The following is a 24,417-nucleotide window of genomic DNA, read 5'->3' as shown; positions in this document are numbered from 1 at the left end:
TTGTAAAATGAAACATTTGTCAGTATCACATTCTCTCCTGCATTATATTCAATGTTATATTGGCTAGAGTAGTTGTACCGACCCAGTAAACATTTATTTTCATGCACAACACTGACTCAAATGATAAGCGATATAATCATTAAAAGGATGTGCACGCTTTCGGTTTCACTCTTCACTGCAGAGTTCGCTCATGTCATGGCTGCCATCACTCTGAGAGAAAAAACATACATGTAAATTAGGGCTGTATGATTAATCGAAATCGAATTGCAATTGCGATCTAACACTTGATACAGCAAGAGGCTGCAATATGAAATATATATGTATTATTTAAGTTCCCTCACCCAGAGCAAATGCTTGACTGCCGTCTGTGTGTGACAGTCTTACTAGCCAACTGAGTGAGCACACTTTTGTTCTGCCCGATCAGGATTGTGCAACCGAACTATAAAAGGCCACAATAAAACAAGCAAACAAACAAACAGGAAAGTGCGGACGAATGGGATGATGGCGTCTGCCACTTCAGAAACATTAATAGACTGTAATACGGGAATATTTTGGTTTCAAAGTCACAGACACCAAACAAAAACAAGTCATTTGTAAGAGCTGTCGCAGAATTGTTCCCACAGCACAAGGAAATGCAACAACCAGAACCTAAAAAAGCACCACAGGTGGCTATATTACGAGTGTTGTGCTAAAAAGTCAACTAAAAGTTTTGTCAGTGTCTCAATCTAGTTGCTAGCAAAGTACAATTTCAGAGTTGTTTGCAGCTGTTACACCATATGAAAAAACATCACAATTAACTAACACTCGCTGCAATTTAGCAGTAAGAAGCTGTGATGCAGAATATTGAGCTGAAGCTTGACTACAAAATGAAATCCCAAATCAAATTGAAATCGCAATATCTGTTAAAAATTGTCCAACAAACTGAATGTTATTTACCACTTTATTACCTGTTATTCACAGTCTATGCAGGTTCTGTTCACTAAATCATTGGCGGGCATGCACACGTCCACTCGGTAGTAAACAAACAGTGTTTGTTCAGCTCATGTGAGATTTCGCGGCCGTGAATATGTCATTACATTAAGACAGACTTGACATTTTTAAGTGAATTATACCTTAGAAATGCAGTATGTGACACTTTCACCACCATTTGGAGGTGTCCATGTTGCTGAGCAATGTATATAAAACAATGTGAAGACTTGTGCGACTGCCTTTATGGTTCTCTACTCAACTTGAAAATATAGTTGGCTAAATCTTAGAAAAGCTGAATAAAGTTTGTGCATAGGGTCATATCGAGATCGTGATCTTTTTTTCAATTAATCGTGCAGCCTTACTACCTGACCAACCTATTAGGGAACCAATGAGAAATGTAGGAATGCACTAAAATGGACATTTTGGCTGAAACCAATAACTGTTTATATTTGGAGGCCGAGAAAAGATATACAGGCTCAGAAATAAAAATCTTAGATTTTCAAAAATCAGTTTTTATGAGAATTAAAAAAAATGTATGGCACCGGGAAAATGCAAAGTGGATGTTTACAATAACACTATTGTGCATGTGTTCATTTACTGTTTGGATTTTCCATTAACATGCCTATTCCATTACCATAACATACTTTTGTATTTAGCTGATCAAGATAAGCGCTAACTGTCACAGTTGTAAAGACAATGTCTTTCTTTTCCCACGAAGCTGTTTAGCCTCATGATGTTTTTGTTTCCACGTTGAATCAAAGCTTGCTTACTTGAATGATCATGATACATTTTTTCTTCTTATTATTAAAATAAATGTTTTTTTAAGCAGGTGAGGAGGCTGTCAAAGGGAGATGACTGCCAACAAGAGCTCCAAAACTGCACCAAGAGCAGGAGCGGCTAAAGGTTCACAGGAAAACTCAGACAGGTGAGAGTCATAGTGATGAGTCAGCAGCCTTTATCCATTGTTTGTGCTATTTCAGTTTGTTTTACAGGAAGCTGTTGTGACCACTGTGGTAAAGCAGAAACAATACATGAAGTTACCACCAGTTGATGCAACTCCCAAAGGCTGTTTCACAACAATGATAACTATACTGATAACTTTCTAAGAATTGGCCAAATCACAAGTCTAACTATCAGGTCATAGAGGAACAAAGTCACTTAAATCAGTTAAAGAGTACATTCTTTTTTTTAAACTGATGAACATTAAGAGGCAGTTAGAATCTATCAGCTTCATAGTGCTTAGACATACGAAGCAGTAGGTGAAATAAGCAATGTAATAATTACAGTATGAACATTCTTATTAATATGTGCTGTATTTGACATCTCTGTATATTGTAGGTTTTATATTTAGAAAATGATGATAAATCTTGTAAATATTTGAAAGGCATCTGATAACAAAACTTTTATCCATAATCGAGGAGCAGTTGAAACAGATAATTGAGTTCAACGGTGCTTCATAGGCCAAACGGTTGTATACAAAGCTAAAGTAAACATCCTGGTTATGAGAAAAAGCCAGGAAGTTGATTAGAAAAGAGGCTTTGTTCTATTTGTGGCCTTTGCTTAACTGTGGAGCCTTGCTATCAGACCAAGTGAAGAACGAGCAGTCTTTGAAGAGAGAGAGGAGTTACTTTCAAAATTACCTACGAACACTCTCTGATGTCAGAGATATTTACCAAAGGAAATTGTGATTTATGCGAAGCAGTGTGGGGGGAAAATGATGGCATAGTTTTTGCTAGCCTCTTTTCCTAGACATGGATATTACGGCTTCTGCTGTAAATCACAAGAAAAAGGAGAATGCTGAAGAAGCAGATTTATGTCAGATGAGGGTGGCGGTAGGTAGGCCTTGCACTGAGTATATGGCCTTTTTATAGCAAAGATAATAGCTGAAAAAATAACTCAATCATAGATGAAATATCCACATTTTTGTGGGGGAGAACCCACTGGCTCTGGGCTTGACATATTTCTTTTGATGTGTGTGCCTGGAACCTCATAGTTTCACCATCCTGGCCCAGCTCTCAAACAGGAAATGGCCTGTGGTTGACATTGCCCTCAAGACCCAGGAGGAGCCAAACCAGCTCTGGCATCCTATTCGGTCCATGTGTGGCCAGACCAGCTGGCTTCCCCAGAGCTGGCCCTGTTTTTACTGGCCCTGTCCGGCCTCTTAGAGAACCTCCTCAGACCACAGACGCAAACTCACGGTGGACTCAATGAAAGAATTTCCAAACTTATGTTTGCTTTTTGTGAAAAGGATTTAGCATGAGCCTAATAGTGCAGTTATAGAAACAATCATTCATGCTCTGGTGGAGAGGTGGTCCAGGCAGTTGTAGAGGTATTTTTAGACATACAGTGTTTGTCTATAGAAAGCATGTGAACAAAGATTATAGAAGTTTCATTGTGCCATAAATACCACCCTCGTTGCAAAGATTGTCCTTCTAAACAATATCCTCCGTCTCCTTTTGACAGATTTGGCATCTGTTCATCCCTTTCCTTTGATTATCTAGGATTAGATCGTTGTTCACAAGTCAAGGATCTATTGTAAAGGCTGAAACTTTGACATGTGATATATTAGTCTGACTCATGTATGACATTATTCTGTCACTGTTTTATGTTAAGAGACTTATAGCTCTGCCTTTAGAGGATGTACTGTACCTATTTCTTTATTTCCCTTCTGATCAGTTCTTTTGTGTACATGATTTTGAGTAGTTTCACGACTATACATTTAGTTAAAGGTGCAGTAGTAGGTCATTGTCTTCAGAAACATTTTTTGTTGTACTGATTGAAAGTCAAATAATCTAAATGCATTTCTGTCTATTTTTATATTCTCATTAGGGGATCAATCATCAAACCAAAAAATGTTCATCCAATAAAATATAGTCGGGCCGACATTTCCCATAATTCCGTCAACAAATATAGATTTGTGCATCTGCGCATCTTTGTTCACGCAGATCCGTGATTAGTGCGTGGATGCGCCTCACGTTCATGTGCACATGAGACACATGGGTTTACAGTGGTAAAATCAAATGCAGAATCAAAACTTTTAATAATCCTCTGTTCGGTTTGAAAGGATTTTATTCATGCAGAACTTATGTAGATTGTGTTGTTATGAAGGGTTATATGCACAGAAGTGTTGTTCAGCCACTGAAGTCTTCCGGCGAAATATTGATGTGACTATTTTCAGTTTCATAAGGGCCTTTTACAGCAGTAATAGTGTAGATTTTTATTTAGTTTAACAACAAAACATCAGTAAATAGTGGTATTTCACTTGCCTGCTTTACAGAGCTGAAGTTGTTTATATATTTACATTGGTTCATTATGAACATTGACAGCCTGTGACGCTTTCCCTGTATTGTTTACCCTGCTACTTTAAATATTCAGTCTGACATAGTATGTAAGTATGGCTTAATAAGTGTAATTCCTGTACGCCGCTGAAAAACCACTAAGTACATTTGTAACTGGTGAATGACATGATTTAGTGGGTTGTCTGCAGTCATGTCATGGTGTGTGTGTTCTTGATTTCAGGAGGCTTGGCTTTGGACGGCAGGGGTGTAACTGTTTCAAAGGTATTATGCTAACTGGTTTTTGGCAATCACCTACTGCACCTTTAAGAATTTAGGTAAAAAATTAGTGAAAATGAATGAATAAATTAAGGATTCGATAATATTATTTGTGTAGATGAATCAAAGTGATAATATAAACTTTTTAAAAGTTTGGATATATTAATATAATGTTTTAAATCTTAAGTAAAAAAAAAAATTTTAAGTAATATTAATTTGAATGCATAATTATAAAATATTATTTATTAATGTGATGGCAAAGCTGAATTTACCCCAATCTTCAGCATCATGTGATCATATTGTTCAGATTTTTCTCCTCAATTAGCATTTTACATAATTTAATGGATACTTGCAGAATAAATAAATAAATAAATAAATAAAAATGTATCTGCTTTCATATATTTATAAGTCACTTACTTTTCAATATGTCTTCCTTTATTATAGATTGTAGTGTAGTTGTAAGTTTTAGATTGTAATGTCCTTTATAGCTATTTCTGATGATGCCATTATGGTTAATTGCTTGTTTTGAGTGAACCTGGGAAAATGTTAAATTCAGATAACCAATATAATTGTTCTACTTTTAATATGGTGCTTTTGTGAATGTGAGGGTGCTGCTGACTGCAAGACCTGCAAGGCGACAAATAGCATGGTAGTTCTCTTCGCTTTTTCTTGGGAAGAGCGTTATGATGAGGTTTTTAGTTGATCTGTCCCAACCTGCACCCTGGATCATACTCTTGGCCTCTTCCCAGCTTGCACTTGTTATTCTAACCACTGCTGTGACATCAGATCCGCCTACCTCAGTTTCACTGAGGTGTGGGCTAAGTCGAGTTCTTGGAACCTCATGAGTAACATTTCATTTAGAGGCGCAAGAGAAAGTGTCTGAGAAGACTGAAATGAGGTCAGAAGAGTCTTTAATCTCATTGCTCAGCAGTGAGCAGCGTCTGTTTGCTAAGTGAATGGTGGGCTTGGTCATGATGAGCAGGCTGAAGGTGACATGTAGGCAGAAAGAAAGAGTTGCTACAGAGGACACAGGGCTAAGAGAAAAAGCTGACAGTTATTAAGGGTGATTTCATTGAGGAGGAGCGGGGGGCTGATCAATATATGTGGAACAATCTATGGATTATTTAATTTATTCTATTTGTGCTGGCTTGATGTGGTTGGTTCTTATGCTGCCACATTTGTTTCCGATTGCTGTTGTTCTTTCCCATATCTTTCATACATGAACTGATCTTTGCTTTATATCTAAAAGCTTGTTGCATTACTAGTAGTATGTTGTTGCTTGTCATATTGACTTGTCCTTATTTGAACCCCTTTTGTAGTAATCTTTTTTGATTAGTGTCTTATTCACAGTAACATTATGAGACAAATGATATTTTGCTGTATCAAGCACAAGGGTTTCTTACACTTTGCTCGTTTACTTTGTTTTTTAGGTGTCAATCTGTGTCCCCACCACCAATTCTTACTACTGGAAAAGAGCCAGTTTCCTCTTACCTCAGTGGCAGCGAGGATACCAGTCAGCAAGGAAAGTACGGTAAAGCTGATGCTAAACTCTGGACTCAAAAGAACTGGAGCTGTAAGACTGCCAGCTTGAGAAGTGGCGCCTCGCTCTCCACTGACTTTGAATGTCAAAGCAGGCTCACAAAATCTAGGAGCATTAGCTGTCTGGACAAGAGGCTCACCATCCATAAGCCACCAAGTGGTGATAGGCAGGATCAGAAGGAGAATCAGCTACAACAGACCCCCCCTATTGGGGATGGATTGAATACTGGACTGCTCAGCTTAAGTACTACTTCAGTAGGACCTTCTAAGCTTGGGCACAAGCGCACATTCTCACTCAGTCATACAGGGACGTGCACCTCATCAATCGCCATACGCAAAAAGATCTCGCAATGGGAGGGTCGGAAGGAGGCTTTGTCTAGGATGAGCCTTTGCCTTGAGAAGAGGCCTGGAGGTGGGAGCGAGGGTTGCCCAAGCCTGCTGTCCTCACCCTGCAGTGAGACGACCTTTGACTTTAAAGGGGTCAGGAGGATGAGCACGGCATTTTCTGAGTGCTCCTACCCCGAGACTGAGGAAGATGAGCACACATCAGATCGTGAAGCTCCTATAAGGTTCCAGAAGAGGCCTTCAAAGACAGAGTCCTCAGGGATTTTCCTCCGCACATTCTCGGCACGCAAGGAGACCTCAGCCGTGCTCAGCCGCATTCAAAAAATTGAACAAGCCTTGAAGGAAAGTCCTACTTCATCCCCACCACAGTATCTTAGCAATTGCTATGGCCTTGACAAGTCAAGACAGAAGTCTTTTACCATCAGTGGGACAGAGGACTTGGATAGCACTTGTGGCAGCAAGCGGAGTAGCATCTGCTCTGTGGCAACTGAACCTGATGTTTCTCCTGGGTCTGACAGACTGTTCAAGCTCAAGCAAAGATTCAGCATCAGCTCTACCAGGTCAGAGAGCCCAGAACTCCCTTCTGCACAGGACTCTCCTGGAATTACAGTGAACCCTTTGCCCAAACCCAAACGAACGTTTGAGTATGATGCGAACCGGAATCACAAAAGCTTGCTGCCTGGTAATGGACTACCTCCCTCAACTGAATCTCCACCTCCACTTCCTTCCACTCCAGCACCTGCTATAGTGACGAATTCCAAGACTGATGAAAGTAAGCTTAAGAAGACTCAAGACAGGTGAGAAACATGACTCTTTTTCACATTGTGTGATTGGCAGTCCTGGTAATAGTGGTTTGATTGGTAAATTAATCCAAAGAAAGAAGCATTCAATCATGTAGCAGGTAAACAAGTCAAGTGATTTGCTCAAGGTAACAATGTTAATAGATCATGACTTGCTCTGTATTCAAATATGCTCAAGGGAGACATTTTACATTAATGTTAAGGATAATGAACTCAATCTATCTTAATTCAAACTAAAAACTAGACAGACCTATTTTTTGCTGAAAGAGAAAAAAACATGTCAGCTGTGGCAAAAATGACTGAGAAACAACGTATTTGTTTACTCCACTTAGTCGGTTTCCCCACGAACAAGAGATCATTTATTTTTCTTGGATAACAAAGTGTATAAAGCTTGTCTCAAGAATGTTGAATAGAACAAGGACCACAGGCCAAGCATTTGTTTTGTTGATATAGCTCTAGACTTTGAATTATTGGCTTTTGTTTCTGACTGCATAGTCTCTCACAGTGAATTGGCCTCTACAGTTTCACAGATTCTTATGTTACAAATCAAGTAAGCAAAATGAAATTTCCTGTCAGGCATTTGACGGCAAGCAGAGATCAACATGGAGATGCTAGTTTTGTTTTTTTCAGAGTTTCATAATTTTACCATATTAGGTGAATTTGTTGCTTTGTCAAATGTTAAACAATTTCACAGCCTGGTTCTATATATGACGCAGTATCTTTTTATATCATATTGAGATTGGACCTGACACTGTTGAAACAGGCAATGTTTATTAATAATTTCTGACCTAAATTTAGATCAGAAGTCCAAAAATAGCATCAGCAGCAATAGTTTCAGCTGTACCATAAAACATATTTGAGTTTATTTTTAGACACTCAGCCGTGAGATGAAAGAATACAGAAAGTGAAATGTTTTGGAAGTTCAAAGACCTTAGAAACGTTGCTTCATCTTCTCTTTAAGTTGATATAAAACTGCTTCTTGGTCCTGTTTTTTTCTTCTGAGGGCCCTCATGTTGTTTATAGCTCATATTCCTCATGGCCTTTGGAATGATCTTTGGCATATGTATTGTTTAGACCAGTTACTGGTTATGGAGGGCTGCCAGTTTCTTGTGATGGAGAACCTCATGCGCTGGAGCATTTCTGCCGTTGAGCACTTGAGCCCATGTTTGACATTCCTGTGGCTGGTACAGAGACAACCATTTAGAAAATATAGGCAAGCATTTGGATTGTGTCATGTTAAAGTGCCAATTTAGGGTTTCAACCTTCTTCTAAGATTTACAACCATGTTTTTTGGTTATATTTGTACATGCAAACACAACTAAACAAAAAGAAAGACATTACCTTCCTGTCAGAGGTGAGAACTACTTGTGTTGTTTGTATGCCTATTACAATAAAAAAATGTGTTATTACTGCCATACTAATATAACTTAATGCCACTGATCATGTATTGTTTATACAATGGCATAGTAAAGCAGACAGGCATAAAACATTTTTAAGGTCACTTAGAAGCTGTAATTAGATATTAAAAAGATAAATGTCCTGATATGAAGTATGACATTCATTTTAATGTAAAGAACCCCATGCATTCTGATGCCACATACTAGAATATGTGAATGAGAGTTAAGCGTCACAATTGCGACGACGCAGGTAGGCCTTGTGATAATGACAAATAGAGGATGTAGTACATCCAAATTCCATTCATACTACTCAAGTTCATACTATATAAAATGTACTTTTCTAACGATCATCTAACTCCTTGAATAGTAGGCGATTTCGGACAACTAATAAAGTACCTAGTGCAAATTACTCTACACCAGGGGTGCCCAAACCTTTTCGTATGAAGGACCAAAAACCAAATATAATAGATAGCCATAGGTTGAAGGTAAATATACCAAACTATATTACATTAAAGGTGGGTAATTTCCTAATTCATTTCAGAATATTTAAAAATAAATAGAAAATATCACATTGAATAATATTAACTAATGCTGTATAACTTTTTTCAATTGGCAACAAATGGCAATAAAAACATAAACTATAAACAAATTCCTCCGGGAGCTCGGTTTCCCCTACAAGTCCAAAGACATGCGGTACAGGTAATTTGGGTAAGCCAAATAGTCCATATTGTATGTATTTGTGCGAATGAGTGTGTTTGGGTTTTCCAGTGATAGGTTGCGGCTGGAAGGGCATCCGCTGCGTAAAACAAATGCTGGATAAGTTGGCGGGTCATTCCACTGTGGCGACTCCAGATTAATAATGAATCACATTTATAGCACTGTGAAGTTCAATGCTGAATACACTAGTCAAGCATAACCTGCCATTGACTTGATTTGCTCAACAAAGTCTCTGCATTGTCGGGTGACAGTATGTACATTTAAACAAAATTAGCTAAATTTACACCATTTAATAAAAACGTTTAATTTCATTTAGCTTTTAACAATAAAACAAACAAACAAATGGTTACATTTAATTTGAATGGACAATATCGATACCATCCCCATCATACTCATCACTCTTCTCAAAAGGGATGGGATGGAACTTTTGCCCACGGGCCCTAGTTTGGGTATCTCTACTGTACACAGTGGAAACACACCAGCAAGTGAGCTGTACTTAGCTGTACCTTGCAGTGGAAAAGCACCATTACATTATGGTAGGACTGTTAGGTGACTGGATGTATTAAAGACCTTCATAAGTGATTCATCTTTCATCTTCTCTGGTGGTCTGGCCTGATTGTGATCATTCAATTGAAAGGTTTTGCCTTGAGCAAAACAGAACTGCTCGTCACTTGTTCAGAAGAGTGATGTCCAAAAGCTGTGTTTTGACTTTATCTCTGTTTGTTTGTAGAGAGTCATGTGAGTCAGAAGATGCTGTCAGTCTGCCTTCCTCACCCACAGAAAATGGCACAGTAAACCACAGTCGGCCCAGCTCCAAGAGCACGCTAGAGGAAAACGCCTATGAGGACATAGTGGGTAAGACCAGATAACAGTTGCTTTCTTTTGATTGTATCTAAATATGTAGCAGATGAATATTAAAATGATTTAGGGATTTTGAAAAAAATAATTTTATTTTATTAATGGTGTTGAAATTTTTTTAAAGAACAAATTAGTTTTAAATTTGATATACTTTCACTGTTTATAATGAAGCATTTAAGCAAGTATAATATTATATAGTACATAACATTTTTATTTTTGTCATTTTTAAATTGATAATTACATTTTTTTATATTTACAATTTTTAAAAAACTATATATATTCATATTTTAATATTTTGTACAGCTTATATATTTGTCTATTATAGTAATTAACATATTATCTTTTTATTACACATTTTATCGGATATTGTGATATAGAAATTATTGTAGGTCTTCTTGTTTTGTAATTTTATTTTAGAAAATCTATAAATAAATAAAATGTGATTTTCTATGAATGTCTCAAATAAAATGTAAAAAACATATTTTTTAATACTATTTGTTGTCTGCTGACAATAAATACAATTCTGTCATGACAGCTTTTTTTTTTTTTTTTTTTTAGAGATTTAGTATGGTAATAAATATGTACAGTTGAAGTCAGAATTATTAGCCCCCGTTATTTCCCCCCAATTTCTGTTTAACTGAGAGAAGATTTTTTTGTAACACAATTCTAAACATAATAGTTCTAATAACTTATCTCTAATAACTGATTTATTTTATCTTTGCCATGATGACAGTAAATAAAATTTGACTAGATATTTTTTAAGACACTTCTATACAGCTTAAAGTCACAATTAAAGAGTTAACTAGGGTAATTAGGTAAACTAGGTAGGTTAGGGTAATTAGGCAAGTTATTGTATAATGATGTTTTTTCTGTATATCGAAAAATAATATAGCTTAAAGGGGCTAATACTATATACATTGAAATGGTTTTTAATAAATTGAAAACTGCTTCTATTCTAGCTGAAATAAAACAAATAAGACTTACTCCAGAAGAAAAAATATTATCAGACATACTGTGAAAATTTCCTTGCTCTGTTAAACATCTTTCAGGAAATATTTAAAAAAGAAAATAAAATCAACTGTGTATCAACGTTGATGTGTTTGGTCTTGTGTTTTCTGCTGCTGCTTTGATTATTATGGTTGATCAAGTACCCAGACTTGCTACTGCTAGTAAATGCAGCTGATTTGAATGTTATCATTGAATAGGCGTTAGCAGTGGTTATCAGCGGATAGATATGGGCCTACTGGTAGGCTCAGAATGCTGTTATCATCCATCCACATGGTTAATTAGCTATAGATCACATACTGCTGCGGCTGGAAGTTAACGAGAATTATTTTTATTATTTATTATTTATATATAAATTTAATATTAATTGTATTTTATTAATGTCTACCCCTACCCCCAAAACTAAACCCAACCGAAATAGTAATGTAAAACAGATATGGATCTAGAGTCTTCTCTTTTAGTATAGCTATTTAACCAGGATAATTATTTATAATATTTATTGAATATCCCATTAACTGTAATTTATTGACATCTACCTCAACCCCAACCCTAAACCCAACCAACACATTAATGTAAAAACAGATCTGAATCTGGAGTCTTCTCTATTAGTATAGCTAATTAACCATGTGTATGGATGATAACAGCCTTCTGAGCCTACCAGTAGGTGCAGAAGGCCCCAACTGACCCATATCTATTAGCTGATAACCACTGATAACACCTATTCAACCAAGTGATAACATTCTAAGCGGGTAGTATATGAGTCTGAGAATGTAACATACTATTGCTGCAAATATTATATTATATACATGATGGCAGATCTAAACACAGGAGCTGGGGTGGTGGAGGGTCTTTGAAATGTCCTGCATATTCTTAACGTAAACAAGGCATTTAAATTGTTGAGTAGCAAGCTCATTGGCTTATTGGTGTGACCTAGCAGCCTCCGCACGCATAGAGTTTCATGACAGAACTTTGTATTTTACACAAGCCCTGGTTAAATCCTCTTTTTGTCTACTGAAGGTGATGAAGCACTGGCATGTGGCGCTGGCTAATTTTATGTGCTAAATTCCTTCCTGGCAGGAAATAGTCTGTATGCACTAATGCTCAGACCCTGGGGTGCTTGACATTGTTACAGTGTTCACGGGTCTTGCCCTGTGGCCAGACTATAAATCTGTGTCTTGCTATTGCTGATGAGGCTGGGGCATCAGGTGCTGTAAAGAAGTCTGGCTGAGTAAGTGCCCAGTTGGCAAAAGAGCAGAAGGAGTTTGTGGTCTGGTTGGCTTGAAGTTTATACGTTGTTACATCTGCTCTGAAGCCAAGAATACAGGCTTCACTGTGTGTTGTTCTAGAAATGATGATGACCGCTGGGTCCAGGCGGCGCATGAGTCTCTAGCGGTTGGGAAAGTGGGTGACTATCAGCCTTTTCCTCCCGACAAAGGTTCCATTGTTCCAGTGAACACCTTGGGTGTGGGATCATGCATTGGGGTTATACATTTTTGTGAATACTGATTAGTTCCAGAGAAATATATGTGGCTTCTATGCCACGTCCATTTAGTTTAGTATTGGTGGAGTCTGACAGAAGCATCTAAGGGTAGTCTCCAAAAGTACTAGAACAAGTCACCAAACAACCCATGGTTTCAACCCTGTTTGCTAATAAAATGTTAGTTTTTAAAAACATAAACATTATTTATGATATACATATGTTAGTCTGTGACAGGTTGAACCTACATTGCATTTTGGCTCAGAGCCTGTCTCGCCTGGTGGCATGTCTGACATATCCCCCCCATATGCAATGCACATTAGTAGAGTGATAATGGATTGGCCAAATATCTCCAGATGGCCGGGTCATATTACATTTGCTATGAGGTAAATTGCTTGTAGGGGAACCTATTCATGTCACAATGATATACAGTTTCTAACAAAGGCCTCCTTCCTTCAGCCCTTACCGAGGGTCTTATAAGTGGCCATAAAGGCCAAACTAACCCTTATTTTTTTTTACACGTTCACAAGGGGGCTCCAGACTAATGTTTGAGAAGATTGTGGCACCAACACCTGATAATGCTGTACTTGTAACAGCATTGTAATGCTGCACTTTACATTGCAAGTCTTGTTTTTTAAAGTACGAGGTGAGAGAAACTTTCTGGAGCTTGTGTTGATGTACGTTCCAATTCATTAGCAAAAATAAAAACAGTTCCATACCATTCTTAAAATATTTTAGTAGCGTGTTATTTTATACATTTGAAAATCATAACACCTCACTGTCATTGTAAAAGTAACGCGCAGCTGATATAATCAAAAACACTGTAGTTATTTATTTCATTACACCTTTTGTGCATTTAATACATTATTACAATTTGAAATGAAATAACACATTTCTGGCGCAATACTTAGGTCACTAAACCATGGTTAATGTGTTTGACAGGTGTACTGAAATGCCTTCAAACTGGATCACAGTTTCACAATGTTTCTGCACTTTTTTTATGGAACAGTGCTTATGAGAATGACAGCTCTGATTTATTTGGCTTTAAACAAGTTTAAATCACTGAGACATTTGTGGTTGTAATTCTCACCTGATCTCAGAGCGCTATTTAGTGAATAATCTGGAAAATAATACACCAAACACCAAATGTGGCAATAGCGCACAGGCTGATCAGAGTATTCAACGATATTAAATTGTTATTGGTGCCTTTGCATAAATTTTGCCGTAATGTGTAGCTCTGACATACTCGAAGCATCAAACTTAAAACCTTTTTTTTTTTAAATCTCAGGGGTTTGACATATGCGTGCAAAAACCTTGCCCATCATCTGTGCTCTTGCTTTTCAAGAATTATGTATTGAAAATGCCTTTATTATGGCATGTTTTGTTGTGTTTTGCTGTCAGTTGTTGTATTTTTAGGCTCTAAAACAGTGGTCTGGTTTTTTATTGGTACCTTTCAATCGTCTGCCCTGCTTGAGCAGTTCTAATTTGCATCTCAGATTTGTGAAATGAATGATTATAGCTGGTTTGTCCAATTTTCTCCTCTGTAAGAGAGGGTGGCAAGCCTCTACGGTATCCCTATTCAACTCAATCCCCTTTTAGTGAAGGAATGCCGTCAGGTGTTGTTTCACCGATGTAGCATCCCACTGGTCAACCTCTGGTCTGTCCTGCATTGTCACCGCTCGCGCATACGAGCGGGGTTTGATTTTTAATCCGGTGACCACGACTTTATTCATCCTGGTGAATTGCTTCAGATCAGCCACCCGATTTTCTAGTAGCAGAATCCGCTTATCTTTTTCGATGTTTTGTAGCCTCTTCTGCTGTGGTCTAACAACAGAAACTTCCTCTGTCAACATGTCTAGCGGTCGCTTGATATCGTGAACCTCCTCCGCCTGTGTGGTAATGTTTTTTGGTTTTTTCGTAATGATATGCATGTAGGTTATTGAATCCATACAGACGTTATTGAATCCCTGTCTACAAAATAATCTGACATAATTTAAAAACCACTTCAACGCATTTGCACATACATTATAATCGTAATAAAAACATGTATCACATTAGATTATTTCAATTTGGCAACATGGGTTCTGTGCCATTTTTAAACTATTTCTATGCAGAATTTTGTAAAAGAAATCTGTGGATTGATTCAAAATGATTTCTTAAAGTATAGGAATTAAAACCATCCCAGCAGGCACAAAAGGTCGGTTAGATTAGGTTAGATTTAGGTTGTGATGTCGGGTGACCAATATTCAATGTCTAGCCAGTGTCTAAGGGCAATGTTATTTTGACATTCAATTAAGATGTCCAATGATGTTGATACTTGGTTGTTTTTAGGTTGTGTTGGAAAGGGACCAAAATCCAATTTCGAGCAAACATCTTAAACTCACATTAGGTTAGATTTAGGTCGTAATCTCGGGTGACCAAAATTCAATGTCTAGCCAGCTTCTTAAGAACAATGTTATTTTGATGACCAATTACGACGTCAAATGTTGATATTCGGTAGGTTTTAGGTTGTGTTGGAAAGTGACCAAAATTCTTTGTCTAGCCAGTGTCTTAGGACAACGCTACTTTGACATCTAATTATGACATGAAATGACATTGACATTTTGTTGATTTAGGTTGTGTTGGAAAGTGACCAAAATCCAACGTTAAACCAACATCATATTGACCTCAAATACTGACATTGATTCGTTGGTTATGGCAACCAACATGTCTGATAGATATCATAGTGGTAATGTCCGCACAACGTCATGCTGTAACACCATAAGGTGTTTATATTGGGTTGTTTTAATGTTACGTTGGAAAGTGACCAAAATCCAATGTCTGTCTGACGTCGATCTGACTTGGATTCTGATGTCAACCTGATTTTCATTTCCACCCAAAATGCAACATCCTCACTTTCCTTTGGCTTTGTCCCTGGTTTATCAGGGTACACCACAGCGGAATGAACCACCAAACACATGAAATAAAAATGACTTCATTTGTGTCAAACCTACTGCATTCATACCTTAGCAAATACTTCTGGCTTAATGGTCAGATTGTTGTGTAAATATTTTTTTAATAGACTACCCATCCCTCATTTCATTTTCTTATCTTTTCCAAACAAAAAGTGTATTCTGCTTGTCTACACATCACAGAGCCATTTCATCTGAGGCCCATTCCTTATCTCACATGACTGCATGGCAGAGACTGCAAAATGGCCATAAAACGGCTGCGTACTGCACACAGCTTACTGCTCGGTCACTCATAAAACACTGAACGTCCTTCCCTTTGAAATCCTATTGTGTAAACAGGAGCACAGTATGTGTTTTGGTTTGGGGTGCCCGCTTTTTCTGCTTTCGTCTGTGTGTTTTGCGGAGCTCCTGTAAGTAGAGGAGTTGATTAGTACCCTCTTGTACGTGAGTGGTCAAGAAGGCGTATCATTTCTACAACATGCTGTCATTACACGGATTCGTTTGGGAGCCTCACAGAGCACTCTGGGCAATTGTTGGCCTGTCATTGTGTCTCTCAGCCTTAATGGAACTAGGGCACATTTCAGCAGTGCATTTCGTGATGTCAGGCTGTTGTAGTTAGTTGCTATTTTGATAGTATAGTGCCTTTTTTGCATTCTCCCAAGCTTTTTCAAAGACTTAATGTCTTTGATTGTTATGGCCAGGTTCACTTAGGGGTGCTTTTGACAGTGTTGACATGTGTTTTGTCTTGCTAAAGTGGTAATGTGTAATGCATATTGCAAAATGGTTGGTAATGTTTTCAAATACAAGATGCAACATGAATTGGACAGATTTGATTGCTTTTTTAAAGGAAGCTGGAGGTGTATTACAGAAAAATTGCAGGCAAATATTCAAGTCTCTAACTGAAACTGGCATGATTACTGCACAGATAAGAAAGGTATTCGAGTAAGGATGTTTTAGTAATAAGGCCTATGTTGTGTATCTAGTGGAGGGAAACAGAACAAGTGTGTGTGATATGCCAATGTCTTACAAGAAGAAGACAATAGTAAAGTAGGGCACTGTTTTGTGTGGGGATCTGCACAACTGCTATTACATCATATAGAGATTGGCAGAATTGAGATTGTTGGTTTTGTTATTATGTGTTGACAGGTATTGGTGACAAGAAAAAGAATAATTCTTATTATAGGTTTTCATTATATTGAGCAGCTGCTGACAGAAACAGATGCAATAACCAGATTTTATATGAGCAGCACAGTTTTTTGTCCATTGAATTTTTTTGCCAACATTTGCTAATATTTAATTTAACTTTAAATATTTATTTTAAGAAAGTTTTAAATATTTAAACAAGCCATTTTCATATTGATGGTAGGGCGCATGCCTTCCGTAGACGATTTGCATTTTCAACAATTACTTCCTAATGTATTTTCTAAAATAATCTGTTATTGATTTAAACAACCTGTGCCCCCTTCCCTTTTTATTTCTTTTTTTTAATATTTCCTTTTGTTTTTACCCTATTATTTTTGTTTATGTCTTCTAAATTGAAAGCAAATATGTAAATATGATTTTGATATTATGTTGTCATATTTTTTTTTACATCTCAATAAAAAGATTGTTAAAAAAAGTTTGAATCAATAGGCTTTAATAAAGGAAAACACATTATTGCTTATTTTTAATTGTAAAGACTAAAATAAATATTTACACAAACATGTTTAGCTGCACATCTGTTTTGATAACAATAATAAGATTATAAATATTGATAATAATCAGTAATGTTTCTCGAACACCAAGTCAAAGTATTAGAAGGATTTCTGGAGAATAATGAGACACAGAAGGCTGCACTATTAGCGTCTCAGTTCTATTTACAGCTTTTTTTTTTTTTTTTTGGTGAGCATAAGAGAGTTTCTATATAAACATTAAAATCTTGCAGACCCAAAGCATAACCTAATTAATTTATACTATTAGCAGAAGAATAAGTCTAGAGCAGCTATTTGTTCTTCTTTCATACATGGCTCCACATTAAAACATCTTGTGGCCTCAATTCAGGTCATCGCGTCCCATCAGCCTGCCAAAGTTTCTTAACAGATAAGAGCACACATTTATTTGTATCCTGAGGTGATTAACGAAGAAGCAGTCCACCCTTTTGCATGAGAAAACATGTTAGCAAAAAGAAGATTCATCCTCGACACGTTTTGACAAACTCTAAATGTTAGTTTTTACTGTTATTGTGGAGTCTTGTGCGGAGCCAGCTGAAGGTTCTGCACTGTCTGCATTCTCTTATCTTGACTCATCACTGGCCCTTATTTTAGGAGACAGAGTGCTGTCCAAAGGCTTATGTCCAACAGAAACTGTTTTTGGAAACGATGCACTTGAGTTTCAAGCACGCCAGCAGTAAACTTCCATGAATAATCCTTTCCCAGCATTCAATAGCTGCCCCGTTGGGTGCCTCCGGCTCCCTCTTTTTCATTATCATCTTCCACCGCCTTCCATACCCTCCGCTCGCCCTTTCCCTATCAGCTCGTCTCTCTCTCTCTCCCACTCACTCCTTAAGAAGGCATGTTACCTCGCTACCTTTCAAGTTGCCTCCTGGGCAGCTGGTGTTTGGTTTTAGTCTGACTTGTGCTCTCTCTGTCCTCTGTTCCTCTGCAAACAGAGAAAGAGAATCCATATGAGGATGTAGATCCAGTGAGGAGATGTCTGGCCAGAAATTCCCGCCTGTTACCCGAGAGGTCCCGGGATTCACTCAACAGGATGTGGACCTCCCAAGAAAGGAAGTCCATAACACCTCCCCAGGTAGTTTCTTTGGCTGTGTCAGTGATAGTGATGAGAGCACCTGCTTTTCAATATGAGATTTATGTAAAATTACAGTGAATTAGTGCCTTTTACGAAATAGTTTTTTTTCAGCATACTGTACTAAGAGTGGCTGAAGGGTCTTAAAAAGATCATAAATCAATTTAGAGACAATTAGACCCTTGAAATGATTTTAAAGTGGAACAATCCAGTTTATTTTGTGAATATTATATGCATAATAACTACCCTAGAGTTAAACAGATTTTTAAATCTCTTCAGCTGATTTCTGGGTTTGGTGGGATTTTTTTGTTGTTGCAATTTTTGAGTAAACTGCTAATCCGATTCAATGATTTATGCTAAGCTATGCTAAAAGTGCTCCCGCCAGACCCGGAGATCAGGTTAATGGATCCAGAAATATTACTGACTCAACTGTTTATCTCTAGGGGACTTGTAAAATGATCCTGTTTCCAAAAAAGTCTAGTGTTCCTTTAAATGTCTTTTTAAAAAGTATTACGTTTTGTATACTTTTTTCATAATACTTTAGATGATATTTTTACAAAGAGGTCTTAGATCACACTTCCGATTGATTTAAGGGGTGTTACAAATTATTCTACTTTTAAATACAAGTTAAAAAAATGGCTAAAAGCAAATCAAGTTTGTAATCATGTGTAACACTTTTGTCTAACATTTTAAGAAATTCTTATTACATGTTTTTTTTCCTTTTGTCATATGTAACTTTACTGTTTTGTATGTGTGATGATGTGTTTTTTTATTTTAGGTTGCCTTTTAAAATCTGGCAGGGGGCAACAGATGAAAATTAGCCCTTGTAGCTAACTCTGGCTTATTTACAGTTTTACTGTTGATTAATGAGCATTGTCCCTGTTAAATAAAATAAATTCAAATTACGCTAAAGCTTGACAGAATTTAATCATTGCATAGGCAATTAGTGGGATTCTGTGTAGTTTTAATTCCTTTGGTTCCGCGATTGCTACATGACAGCACAAGTTCTGTCAAGCCCGGTTGTTTAAACATTAATTAACTAATGTAGAAATGCAAGTTTTTTTGTGTTAACGGTTGAAGGATAATAAGTTGGAACAAGTACTGTTTAAATTCAACCTGTCATGAAAAATGTAGCAGCAACTAAATCATTGTATGTTTAGATAAATGTTCTGAGTTGTATTAAAATGGAAACTAGAGTTTCATTAGTTCATTTAAAGGTCAGGGAGTTTGCTGAAGCCCCCCATACTGAACTAGCACCATTGGTGTAGTTCTTGTTTCTGGTTTCTTTATGTAATATTCTAATGTATATTTGAATATTTTTTGCATAAGTCACTCAATTAAATATCTTGTGCTTCATTCCCACTTTCTCTCAATTATGCTGCAATAATCATTATCAATATTCACAGATCAATATTTAGTAAATTTAAATTAAACTATTGCCAGTGTAACTTGTTAAAATGGTGTGGTGATGAAGTCTTAAAATGTATGTAAGGAATTTTAAAAAAGGTCTTAAATTTACCTGATTTCTTGTTCATATCCTACTGTACTCTTTAAATGCACAAATTTTACTGTCTGCATCTTTTAGTTATGCTAATCAATTCATTTCTTATCATCCTCCGTTTCACCAGCTGCCCTCTAAACCGAGCAGTCAGTCTCTGCGGCTGCCAGGTCCTGCTGACAGGAAGAGCCAGCGCCCGTCCCGTCTGTCTAAGAGGCACAGTCATGATGACATGCTGCTGCTCCCCCAGCTGGGCATGCCTTCCTCCCCCTGTGGCCTATTAGATGACAGCCTGAACCCTTCCACCGATACCTTGGCCTCCCACAGGCAGAAACGAGTCCCCAAGGTAAACAGTGAGGATAGAATGATGTGGAGTGACCTTGTAGTCATTTCTTTTTCTCATGATTCATGATGTTTAATGGAGGGATTCCCAAACTTTTTTTTTTGTCAGCCAAGTCACGTTTATCTAAAATATATGTTTAGCGTAAACTCTGGAATATTAAGGGATTTCATTTGAAATGTGAGGCTGCTATTTAAATAATTTGACAACACATTTGGGTGTGTTCATTCTCTCATCTGTTAAAAGTTTTTTTAAGCGTATTATTTAGATTTGTCATTGTTTATTATGAACAATGTTTATTGTTTTTTGTTTATTATAAACTCACAGTTTCCCTGCATTTACCTCAAGAACCCTAGTTTGGGAAACCCTGTTTCAAGATGATTGGATAATGGATTTTCAGATCTGTGTGCTTTCTGTGTATGTAGGGCTCTATCATACACCCGGCGCAAAAAGGCGCAAGACGTGTTTGACGCGATTTGTTGATATTTTCAGACCAGCGCAACCCTAGTTTTCACGTTTTGCACCACATTGTTTAAATAGTAAATCCATTTGCGCTACTTTGTGGACTCAGGGGTGTTCTGGTCTAAAAAGGAGGTGTATTAAGGCGCATTGTTAGCACATTGCTATGTTATTCTGAGAAACTGAAATAGACTGTGCCTTTAACCAAGTAAAAGCATTTGTAAAGTCCAGTGCAGAGCGCGTTAGTTGTGCGCCCATGTAGGTTCAAACGCCTAATACACACACAAATATCTTTATATATGAAAAAAGTAAAGGATTAAAATGTTACAAAATTATTAATTCAATTTAAACCACTACCTCCATGCCTATTTCATATCCGGGAGGCTTTTTTCAGTTTATTCATGACAATTTTCATTTATATTATGATGTTATTGTTATTAGCAGTATTATTTATTATATGCATAAGAATAGGACGAGTGTTTGGATATTTACATATATATTGTTTTTTTTGCCACACTTCATTATTATTGCTCATTTATTCGTTTGCTGAAAGTTCCACGAAAGAAAGGAGTAAAGAGTAAAAGTAAAGTAAAGAGAAAGTAAAGAGGCCGAATGGAGAAGGCTTGTTCTTTATCCTCGCACTGCAGATGCTCTATTTAACACTATTTAACAGTTTTCTCACTTGTGAAGCATTCCGTTTTTTTAGTTACAAAGTCCGCCATATAAATAGCAAATGTGCTATGGCATGACATAACTGACTCTTAGAGGGAATTGGAGATGAAACTCTGATTGGTTTAATGCACATTATGCTCAAAACACACCCATAACACATTAAGAGAAAAAGCACAACCCTCTTAGGGTATTTTTCCATCCTTAAAATAACAAAAGTGGATTCAAACATGCTCTTTATGCTTTTGTGCCATGCGCTTTAGACTTTGTGTCTAGATTGTTTAAATAGAGCTCATAATCTTTAACGAAAAGAAAGACAGCTAAATCGGACACAAGTGGTATCCATAATCAGAAATAATCAGATATAATCAGACACCATATGCAGTGATACTGTTTAGGATATAACGCGAATTTCTTTTGTTCTAGTGAGAACAGCAAAACAGAAATAAATACACTGTATATATGTGTACACTGTATTTTGACACTGTTTTTACATTAAGGGTAGGTTCACACTAGTTTAATTCTCTTGTTCTTTTTGGTCCAGACCTAAAGAAAAAAATATTATGTTTAGTCCTGGTTTGCTTTTCTGCTGTAAGAAGACTTCTCTGACACCCTGTACTGGAAACGTAGCTACTATGATAATAAAAATAGATCTGCTTAGGCATTCTGTCTTTTTGTGGACATATTTTGTGATATGGAAAACACGGCTCAAAATTGTGATATGGCTCAGCAAGAAGGTCATTGTTTTGAGTCCCAGCTGGGTCAGTTGGCATTTTTTTGTGGACTTTGCATGTTCTTCCCATGTTCATGCTCCGGTTTCCCCCACGGTCAAAAGACAGACTGTAGTGTAAGTGTGTGAAAGGGTGTGTATGGATGTTTTACTGCACTTGGTTGCAGCTGGAAGGGCATCCACTGTGTAAAACATATGCTGGCTAAGTTGGTGGTTCATTCCGCTGTGTGGACCCCTGATTAATAAAGGGATTAAACCGAAAGAAAATGAATGAATCTTCATGTTTGTTTTTGGTTCATTTGGATGTCTTTTGTTGGTATATTTCAGCTGAATCACACCAGAGTTTATTTGAAAGTATACTGTGACACATCTTTTTTCACGGTCTCATCACACTTATTTATTTTGTACCAGGATTCAGATGACAGTGTTCAAACTTTACTCAAATAAACCACTTTAACAGCGACTGGACCAAAGTTTGTTTTAAATGAACCAAACCTGCCACGTGTGAACACACTTCAAAAGTTGACAGTTGTTCAGAGCTAGGTGTAGCAGACCAGTTTGCCTTCCAGCTACTTTTTTCCCACTGCTTCTGAATGTTTTTGTAGGGAAAACACCTTCAACCACACACAATTTTATTGTCAGTGTTGATATGCTGCAGCCAGGGTTTAAATAGAAAAGTGAAAGACCCAGAGTCTATTGCTCAAGTTCGCATAACCACTCTCAAAAAAAAAAAAATGCCCTGAAGCACAGAAAGATTCAGTTTCACTGTTTTCCCCTTTCTAGACGTTTTACAAGTTGCTATAGAGTGGTCCCAGTGGCTTTTAGGAGCTCACTGATAGCTACAATCAATACACAACACCCCTTAAAAATATTATTTAGCAAAACTTCCTAACATTCCAGAGTAACTGTGTGTACATAAGTGGCAGTTTAAAAGTCATTTTCAATTTGCTGTAATGCTTTGTTTTCTTTAATAGGTGGTGTTGAGAATAAACTCTATCTACTGTACCAAAAGAGGCAAGAAGAGGCTAAAGAAGCTTTCACTTTCAAACATAGAAACTGCATCTTTACGAGGTACACATTTTAGCTTGTTCAAGTCCAAACCCAAAAAATGTTGTCAGTGGACCATCTGACATATTCTCTGTTTGCAGATGACAACAGCGAGAGTGAAAGTGACTCTGACGACAGGTTCAAAGGTGAGGCATCAGCACATATGGCTGAGTTGACAGTGTGTTTGAGTTGACTTCTGCTCAAAGACTGCACAAACAACATCACATGGCCTTGTGATTTGTCACAAGTAAATGTAAAATCTGTGCAGCATCATTCCACTAATAATATGTATACAGTTGAAGTCAGAATTATTAGCCCTCCTGAATTATTAGCCCCTTGTATGTTTTTTATCAGGTGTTTACCTCAACACATTTCTAAACATAATAGTTTATAATATGTTAATTTCTAATAACTGATTTCTTTTATCTTGATGGCAGTGCACACTATTTTAGTAGATATTTTTTAAGATACCAGTATTTAGCTTAAAACACTAGGTTAATAAGGTTAACTAGGCAAATTAGGGTAATTAGGCAAGTATAATGATGGTTTTTTTGTTTTGTTTTGTTCGACTGTATAAATCCCAAAGGGAAATTCACATGTCACAGCAGAGCTTTCCATACTAAAAATAGATTAAATAAGTTACATATATATAAAAACAATAATAAAATGACATTCATACTGCGGTTTTGACACACACCAAAGGACATCAGTCATCTTAACAAATAAATACAACTCTGCCCCTGCTTTTACACCTGAATTGTATTTTCAGACCAATCGAACTTGTTATTCAGATATACACTCAGGTACCTATATGATGAAACAATCTCAATTGCTGACTCCTGTATAATCACTGGAACCGCTTGTTGTAGATGTCTACTATCAAAAATCAAAAATCATTTCTTTGGTCTTATTAGTATTTATTTAAGACAATTTGTTTTACACCAGTCAGCAAAAGTTTTTAAAAGCAACCTATATTCACTCCCATCATGATCCTTTTTGTAACCAACAATTGCAGAGTCATTATAAAATTTCTGTAGATGACAAATGTTGGAGCTGAATGTAAATAAATATGGAGCTAAAACTGTTCCTTGAGAAACACCAGTGCTACTCATTACAACTTGCGACAAACAGTTATGCAGTAGTTATGTTCTGTAGACTATCGAAATAATATATTGCTTAAGAGGGCTAATAATTTTGACCTCAAAATGTTATTAAAAAAATTAAAAGCTGCTTTTATTCTTGCCGAAATAAAACAAATAAGACTTTTTCCAGAAGAAA

At 36.9% G+C, this 24,417-nt stretch overlaps 1 protein-coding gene across 18 annotated transcripts in view; it reads left to right on the top strand.

The window, feature by feature from the left end:
• The window catches only part of dennd2b (DENN domain containing 2B), a 96,156-nt gene that overhangs the window by 36,335 nt on the left and 35,404 nt on the right, over positions 1 to 24,417 (top strand). For 8 of the 18 annotated variants that reach the window (XR_015494585.1, XR_015494586.1, XM_087258828.1 and 5 more), the window contains exons 2-8: positions 1,799 to 1,894; positions 5,954 to 7,204; positions 10,052 to 10,176; positions 18,260 to 18,399; positions 20,025 to 20,240; positions 23,067 to 23,163; positions 23,241 to 23,285. Coding sequence is in view for 16 of the 18 variants with exons in the window: in XM_087258828.1 (XP_087114954.1) it covers positions 1,821 to 1,894; positions 5,954 to 7,204; positions 10,052 to 10,176; positions 18,260 to 18,399; positions 20,025 to 20,240; positions 23,067 to 23,163; positions 23,241 to 23,285 (1,948 nt within the window). In the remaining 2 variants the exon portion in view is untranslated. Of the gene's footprint in view, positions 1 to 1,795; positions 1,895 to 4,488; positions 4,530 to 5,315; positions 5,587 to 5,953; positions 7,205 to 10,051; positions 10,177 to 18,259; positions 18,400 to 20,024; positions 20,241 to 23,066; positions 23,164 to 23,240; positions 23,286 to 24,417 lie in introns of those variants that run through there. The other 10 variants (XM_087258829.1, XM_087258832.1, XM_087258830.1 and 7 more) reach the window with 4 other exon arrangements.

Source organism: Danio rerio, chromosome 7, assembly GCF_052040795.2.
Source record: "Danio rerio strain M-AB ecotype USA chromosome 7, GRCz13ab, whole genome shotgun sequence".
NCBI lineage: Eukaryota > Metazoa > Chordata > Actinopteri > Cypriniformes > Danionidae > Danio > Danio rerio.
Note: the sequence above shows the minus strand (reverse complement) of the source record. Positions and strands in the feature narration are given on the sequence as shown.